General features: G+C 40.1%; 1 protein-coding gene across 1 annotated transcript in view; it reads right to left on the reverse strand.

Moving 5' to 3' along the window:
• The window catches only part of UBR1 (ubiquitin protein ligase E3 component n-recognin 1), a 127,291-nt gene extending 118,774 nt beyond the window's left edge, over positions 1 to 8,517 (reverse strand). Inside the window, exon 1 of the mRNA XM_024568473.4 lies at positions 8,297 to 8,517. Within this exon, the coding sequence (XP_024424241.2) occupies positions 8,297 to 8,377 (81 nt within the window). The 5' untranslated portion in view covers positions 8,378 to 8,517. The remainder of the gene's footprint in view (positions 1 to 8,296) is intronic.
• Between the last annotated feature and the right edge of the window lie 426 nt (positions 8,518 to 8,943).

Consider the following 8,943-nt stretch of genomic DNA (forward strand, 5'->3'; position numbering starts at 1 on the left):
GATTTGGGCAGAATGTCTGGGTGTTGATACCTTAACTGCCCTCTCCACTGATCTTACCACTGGGTCTCTATCCTTCCATCCAGATCCTACCTTAGCTATTTCTCCAGGTCCGTTTATGTCTAGACCCACTTCCTGAACACTTCACTGATCAGCCTAAAAAAATTTCTCTCCCCTGTAACTCCAATATAGCACTTACAGAGGGAGGTACTCATAAAGTACCTATACTTCTGCCAGATAACATTTGTTACCTTTAAATGTGTACATTTAGCCACTTCAACCAAATTGTCAGCTCTTTGAGGACAGGAACTCTGCCTTCCAAATCCCTGTATGCCACAGACCTACCACAAGTACATAACAAAAATTCTCAATCAATGCTGAATGTTAGAGACTTCTAGCTAGAGAGAACAAAGCAAATGTTTGACAACATCAAGCCTTCTAAAACGTTGTTTATAGAATTCTTATGAAAGATAAAAATTATACTTTTACTAAGATTTTTCCTAAATGATTGCCACAACTATGAAAAAATGTTTTAAATTAAAATCTTTTTTTTTTCCAGATAAGAAAAACCACACAGGATATATTTCACTGGGTGACATGTTCAGGAATTATTGGTGATTAGAATAGGATTGCTTTTCTTCTGTTTGGCTGCTTTTAGTAATTTTCCCAATTTAAGACAAGAATAAAATTGAATTTTTAAAATTTCAATGTCTAGAAAAACAAAATACTTTTTTTCAGCATTTGGAATTAAAAAAAAGGCTTTCCTAATTGTTCACTGAAAACAAATTCTCACAACATTTGAATTCCCAAACATTCCAAACATTTCCCTCATCCCCAGGGATTTGGATGCCTGTTATAGAACATCACTCTGAAAAAGAAACTTACTTTAAGTATAGTGTATAATTCTTTTTCTATGTCTTCTGTTTTGAAGTGGTAACAAAATTTGGAGGCTCTAGAATTAGTCGTGTGGCAAGTACTGGATTAGTAATTGGAACATCTCCAGGCACCAAGAAATCTTTTGGTTATACAAAGTTTTCTTGTGACACCATTTGGCAGATCATAAAGTTTAAAAATTAAGAAAACAACAACAACCCTGATAGTTCAACTACTTTTCCCATAGGAAAACCCTATCCTATCTGTTAGCTCTTTAAGCCTGTCAAAACACTTCCTCTCGGCCAACTTCCATTCTTACAGCTCATAATTAACTAAAATCTACCTTCCTGTAACTTTCAGGCTATACTGCCTAAAATAATCCAATACAATTTACTCTGCTATTTCACCCAACAGCCTTTCAAATAGATTAAGATACCTGTTATATTTCTCATTAGTCTCTCTACATTCTAGAAATAAACTAGGAACATAGAAACTGAAGAAATTTGGCCATCTCTAATGACACAGTATCTAGACCACACTCCATTTGATTACTCTTTTATAGAACATGTACAATATGCCTCCATGTAGAGGAGTAGAACTACTTATTATCTTCCTTAGCCAGAACACTAAACTGCTTTAAAAGCTCATGTTCTTTTTTTGGCAGCCATATCGTATTATGACTAAAGTGAGTTTGCAGACAACTAAATAAATGCCTTAGATCAATCACTTAAAAGAGACCTAGTCCTATAATTGTGATGAAAGATGGAATTTACTGTTAATTACTTGAAAGTAATTCACCTTATAATAGTTTACTTAATGCCATTCTTCAGAACGAAGTCTATTTGACTTGTTTGGAAGAGTAGGGCTATAACCACTTAATGTGTCTTTATGCACTACCTTTTAAAGTGCTTTTGAACTTTTGGTATTCATGGGTAAGCTAGAAATAACTTCAGCCACAGAAGGAAAAATCCATTAATTTATCCATTTGTTTCTATACTCTGCCTTGTAATCTAAGAAAGGATTTCAGTCAGGTTGCAAATATATATTGAACACTGTAGAAAGAGAATATGAGACATGTATCCCAGAGGTTAGGAAAGCAGATTTCACTCATCCAAAGACATCAAGGAAAGCTTAGAAAATTGGAGCATGAACCTATGGTCAGAGGAGAAAAAGGAAGAAAATGGCTTAAGCAGGACAATATGTTCTGAAAGCCAAACACTGACAGCATGTTTATACATTTTAACAGGAAAGAAAAGAGAGGGTCCTTGTTTATCACATGACTCTGGGTCAAATATGACCCAGACTATTTTATCAATGCCATGAAGACATAGTAAACTTTCTTATCATATTCACAAATACAAGGCTGGCAGGGATAAAAAAAATTCTCCTTAGGCTGATGTTGCATTGAAACAAATAAGGTTAAATTTAATTGTGATGAAAGTAAACTCCACCTGGATGAGGCCTATGTTATTCCCAGACAGCAAGTAGGCACTTTGGTTAGTATAACTCTTTGGAATATTTCAGTAACTTTTATTTACTGGAGCATATTTCCATAAGCACTTAGCTTATTACCGGGGTGTAACTTAACATTTCAAAGTATAACAGTTTTTAAAAAGGCTGTACGAAATGCTTTAAAAAAATCAAACTCAACAAAAAAAACTATTGTTTCTTCAATAAGAGGCATGTTAACTCAGAATTCCTTAGAAGAACACACGGGAGTTCCTAGTAAACCACCTGGGACTACAGAGGTCTTAATAGTTTGTCTTAAGCCATCAGAGGCAATGGGATAAAAGCTTAATGAATATTGTTCATTTCCCAGAGCACAGTGCACTGAAAATCAGAATTTTCCCTAGCTATTGACAGCAGAAATTGGGAGGAGATAAGGAAAGAACAACAGGCACTAGGCCCTGCGATGATCTGGTGACAAGGCACTTTTGTTAAGACTCACAAGACCTTAGTTTTCTCACTCTAAGTGGGTCCTTATTACAGAACGCTGTGCGCTGGCCTGAAATTATATAGGGTCAATTTCTAAGGCAAATCACCTCCAATGAAAATGGCATGTAACTTCTCTCCTTTCTCTTTATCTTAATATTTCAAAGTCAGCTATTGAAAGATTGTTATCTTTTAAGGATCTCCTAAAGATGAGATTGTAATTGTTTGCTTGATTTTCATAATTTTGCACAAACATAATATTAAACTTTTATAAAAAACTAAAATTCCCCCATATAACTTTTTGGGAGTAATGGAAATGTTTTAAATCCTGATTTGGTGGTAGTTACAGGGGTGTATACTCTGTCAAAACTAATTAACCAAATGCTTTAAAAGGATGTTTTATTATACTTAAATTGTATCTCAATAATGTTAATTTTTTTAAAATATCCCCTATTCAATTTCAAACTTTTTAGCTTTATTATCTCTTAACCTTCTCAACTCCTATTACCGCCACATCCACTCACCTCAGCTAATGTCTCCTCATTCATTCGTTCATTCATTCATGCATTCAATAAAAATTTTAAAGCAATATGCTAGGTAGTGAAGATACAGATGTGAACAGGAAACAGTTCATACTATCAAGGAATTTACTGTCTAGAAGGAAAGATAGACAGTGGACAGGCAATGCTGAGTATAGCCTGAGACATGCTATATTCAACAAGAGTATGAAAAAGGTGCTATAGGAACACAAAGGCACATCTAACCTGGCTCTACCATCAGAAATACCTGATATAACTCCATGTTCTAAAACTCATAAATTCCCCTTTCTGACCATAACGTTCATTCTTTCCACTTATGTTAATATCATAACTTTAATACCTTAAATCGCACCAATTCCCCTGGCTTTTCTTAGTTCCCTCTTCAGTCAGGACTCAAGGCTTCCCATTACCCATATGCCCCCTCATTCCCTCCTTCCTCTCTCCCTCCTTCACCCATAAGCTCCCTCCCCCAATTACAATCTTGCTAAAAAAAATCATTAATGTTGATCCCCACTTGTTCATTAAGAGTATGTAAATGTCTACTATATCAAGCACATACTAGGATATATCAGTGAACAAGCCAGACAGGATCCTTGCCTTCAGGAAGGTTACATTCTGGTAGGAGAGACAGACATTTAAATAAGCAAAGACAATACAGTAATTACAGAGTGCAGTAAATGCAGTGGAAGAAAAACAGAGTACTCTGACAAAGAATAAGAGATACACATCTTTTAGACAGGCTAAGTATCAAGAAAAAGCAGAAGAAAAACACTCTAGGGAGGAAAAAAAAACAGCAGGCAAAGGCACTGGCCCTGAGGCAAGATACAGCAAGGGCCTGTTTTAGAAACTAACAGGACATGATGGCTAAAACTGAATGAGGAGAAAGTAACAAGAAGTTAGGGGACGTGTAGAGGCCAGATCAGGCAGAATCTTGAATGACTTGTACAGAGTTTACATTTTCTTCCAAGTGCAATGAGAAACCACTGAAGAATATAGGCAGGAAATTGTCACAAATATGATTTAGTTTTATGAAAGATTTACTCTGGTTGCTATGAGGAGAATGGACTGGAAGAAGGCAAAAATGGAATCAAAGAGCCCGGTTAAGAGGCCACTGCAGTTTCCTAGGCAACAGATGGTGACTAGGACTACAGAGGTGGAATGGAGACAGAGAGTTGTTTGTGTTCAAGAGCTATTATGGAAGTGACATCTACTGAGACAGGAATAACAAAACTCTTGCTCTGCCTTCCTCTTTCCCCCTCCCAAAATCTGGTTCTTCCTCTCAGTATATGACACAGCCACAGCCACGAATGTTTAAGCCAAAAACTGGGGATCCAGATATCATGTCTCTTACCTCTTCCCTCATGCCTAATCCACAAGCAAATCTTTTTGTTTCTACCATACTTCCAAAATCTCTCTCAAATCCATCCTCTTCTCTTCAGTTCCAGTGATCTCTCTAGTACCAGCCACCATCAACTATGGCTTGGGTAAGTTACTGCAGTAGCTTCCTAATTGCTCTCCCTATTCAAAACACTTATCAGACAGACATCCAAGTGGATATGTCAAGTAGGCAGTTGGATTTTTGATTCTGGAGCTCAGAAGTGAGATGACCTAAATTTGGGAACTGAACACATATAGGTGGTATTTAAAGCCTCAGAACTAAATGAAATCACATAGGCAGAAAGTTTAGATAGGAAAAAAAAAAAACAGAGCTTAATACTATATCAGGAAAAATCTTCTGAGAAAAACATAAAAAAGAAAATCCAGTCAAACAAAATGCAAAAGTTCTGCCAGACCATCCCATATACTCTCTGAATTCCCAATTTTTCTCAGTCCTCCTCTTCCTAGACCCAATAAACCACCCTCTCCTAGAAACTACACCCTATATACTACACTACTTTCCCCTCATACATACCTGCTTGGCTACTCTCTTCCTAAGTCCTTCCCTGGTTTTTCCTCCATCTTCTGCTCCTGAAATTCAGTCATTCCTGTTCCCCCTCCTCCGCTCCACGCGTGTCTGTCTCTTTCATATATATACCGGGTCTCTCCGGAAAAAGTCCAGCCATTGTTAATATAATGAGTACGGTTTACACAACATTGGTGTAACCTGGCAGCCAAGGAGAGTGGACTAGAATGTGCATGTGTGAACAGTGACAACTTCACTGTACTAGTAAGTGGGGCTGGTAGATGCTGCTGAGCGAGCATGTGTACTGTGTGGCCATCCCATTCAAAATGACTGAGCGAGTACAGCACTAATCTGCATCAAATTTTGCATTAAACTTGAACATTCCTCCACAGAAACTATTTGTGCGATTCAGAAGGCTGCAGCTATGGGCAACTGGTGATTGGCAGCTTCATCATGACAAGGTGCCTGCTCACGCATCATGTCTCGTGCAGAGTTTTTTGGTGAAACATCAAATCATCTGGGTGACTCAGTCCCCCCTACAGCCCAGATTTGGTGCCCTGTGACTTCTGGCTTTTCCCAAAACTAAAATCACCTTTGAAAGGGAAGAGATTTCAGACTGCTGATGAGATTCACGAAAACATGACAGGGCAGCTGATGGTGTCCGGGAGAACTGTGTGAGGTCCCAAGGTGCCTACTCTGAAGGGGACTGAGGCATCATTGTTCTATGTACAATGTTTCTTGTGTCTTGTATTTTCTTCAATAAATGTCTCTATTTTTCATTATTAAATGACTGGATACTTTCTGGACAAACCACATACACACAAAGACACACACACACTTTCCTCCTCAAAGTTCTTATCTATCCATACAGTGTCAACTGTTAACTCTGTCCTGAGAACTTCAAAATGTCTAACTTAAGTCTTACTCAAAGTGTGGCCCACAAAACCGAGACTTCAGAATCAGCAGGGCATGCTTGAAAAACGCAAATTCTTGGACCCCCACCTCAGACCTACAGAATCAATTCCCCTAATCATTCTTAAGCAATGGCCTTTATAAATGTCCAATAACTCATACCTATTATTCTACTCTAATCGTGTTAGGTGATGGTACAAATTTGAGAGCCTACATACTTGTTTATAGCAATATGACAGAAAAATGACCTAGTGACTAAGAAGGAAGTTTGATTTAAGGATAGCAGAAACTATAACCATGGGTAAGACTCTATAATGGAGTTGGTAAGAGTTCTTAAACCTCTGTAACTATCCCATTTTGTTATTTTGGTTTTTCCTACTTCCCAATGTTGATTTAAAATACAAATCATTCAAATGTCAAAAAAATCTCTGACTTGTTTTGCTTAATAGCAAGGAAGTAATCTGAAAAGCCAGAATCTTACTCCATTGTCAGGATAAAATTGAAAATGGTAACTTTAAAAAGAAAAGGAAAGTAGGATGCTCTCTAGGGTCCTCAAGTAGATAGAGAAATCCAAACCAAAAGACTGATCATGAGGCTTAACAGTCACAGGTCTTCATCCACCAACATCACCCTATCTTGTATTAAAATTATTTGAACATGTGTCTTATCTGTGTCACTGGACTGAGTTCCCTGAAGCTATATACTTCTCTTGGCATCTATCTACTACTTTGAAAACTCAAAGCCTTGCCTAGTGAAATCTAACCTTTCTTAAAGTAGAGTTTGCAACATAATTCTAGCTCAATTCCTGTACCATTATCATTAATCCCAAGTAAGTCCAGATTGATGCAACTTTACTGTACTACCTGGGAGGAAACTATATCAAAGCTTTAAATAAATGCTAGTCATCTTTAGCAATACAAAATTAAGGAACACTTCTACCCAGAGCACACAATTTCTCCACTACTTCTAAGTACTTCTAAAGTGTAATGGTAGCACATGCTACCATTAAATCCAGATGTTCCCATTGCTTCTAAACTTTCCCTACCTTCTAATTTCTTCTCATCTCATATACATGTTTCCTCCTTCAATGTCAGCAGTGGAGTGAGGTTTAATTCCTATCTGGGCTAGAAGACAGCTGCAAGCACGGCCATAGCTGGTGGCCAAAGCCTTATTCCAACACCCTTCTTACCTGGTTTCTATCTCCCAGCCAGACTCAGCAGTCCCTGGGGTGGACTTTTATTTCTAGAGCTCACCCTGTTGTCTCATAAAACAACACTCAAGTGTCCACAGGGTTAAAATACTGCTAGAGTGCTTTCACTAAAACTACAAACCAAAGAAACTTCAGAAAGAGGTGTACATTCCGTAAGACAAACTGATAAAACTCAGCACCATGTAGTGATCAATATTTGAATATTTCCTGTATATCTATCTCCTCACATCCAGAACATTACCTAGTGTCACCCCCTACCTCATCCTCCTCAGTCAGCTTTCTTTCTGTAGCCAGATGATTGACTCAAACAAATTTGCTATCTCTGCCTTCTTCTTTCAACATATAGATTCCGATATTAATTAATGGTATTGCTCTGGCTTAAGGTGTCTGGAAGTCTCTTTTCCACCTTTAACAAGCAGTGACGGAAAACAGGTTCCTCCAGTGAGGATTAGGTCTGGGGTTCTCAAGATATTGGAAGGAAGGGCTGCAACTGCTGTATCCCACACCTTGACGTGAGGTGACAGTGGCACCATCCCCTGACACTCTCAGACCCCACCCAGCCAGCTTGCTCTACACTAGGTGCTTCATCCAGGAGTCCTGTCGTTAACGCTGCCTCCATGGGAAAATGGCTCTTCCTCCAAGCCCGCCTCAGCCCCCACGCCAGACCATCCACCAACACCATCGGTCCTTTCCACTTCGGGATAGAGGCATGCTTCAGCTCGTCACCACTAACAAATGACAAAGTCATTACATTCCGTAGACTTGGCCAGCAGGAATGTGGGTGATGACTAACTTTTTATTTGGTGGCTTCCTTCCAGACCAATCCACACGACTCGCCCTCCCCAGAGCCGCCATGGAAGCCCCACACCGTCTGGAGCGCGGTAGGGAGGGACAGGAGGATCCAAGAGGAACTCGCCCACGAGGACTTACAGCTGCCAGTTGCTGCGGGGTCTGGAGCGAGTCCGGGCTGACTTCCATCCTCTCCGCTGCCCCGGCCTCCTCGTCCGCCATCTTGAGGGAAACTGACGCTCGCAGTGGCAGACCCCCGGCCGGCGAGACGAGCGGAAACCTGTGGCCAGTCCCAGAGACGAGGGACGACACTTTTACGACGGCCCCTGAATTCGCATTTGACGCAGAATCGAACGGCGGTTTCCGGTCCCCTTCCCGGAAGCAGGCGTCACGGCCGGTAGGGCGCGAAGGTTTTCCTTCCCTAATTTCTCAGTGGTCGCGTTCCGTGCCTGACGGCCGTACTTCTCGTTTTGGTGCTAGGAGCTGCTGCCCCTACGAGGTGGAAAACAAATTCCGAGTTATGAAATTCCTTCCATTATGAAAGGAGGAAAACTGCCGGGGCACCAAGTGCGACCCCGTTCCGGCTTGTTGTAGGTGTGCATGTATTCTGTCTCTCAACATACATGCAATGGCTCCCCAGAGCCCACAGAATGAAAAAGCACTCAAAACTGCTACCTCTTTAGGAATGTAGCCTGGGGTCCCTCCACGCACACAGTAAAACTCGGGCCCCAGCTTTTCGGGGAGTAGTAGTGGAGAGATAATGGAAAATTGGAGACCTAGTCGTTCAT

Source organism: Desmodus rotundus, chromosome 7 (genome assembly GCF_022682495.2).
Source record: "Desmodus rotundus isolate HL8 chromosome 7, HLdesRot8A.1, whole genome shotgun sequence".
NCBI lineage: Eukaryota > Metazoa > Chordata > Mammalia > Chiroptera > Phyllostomidae > Desmodus > Desmodus rotundus.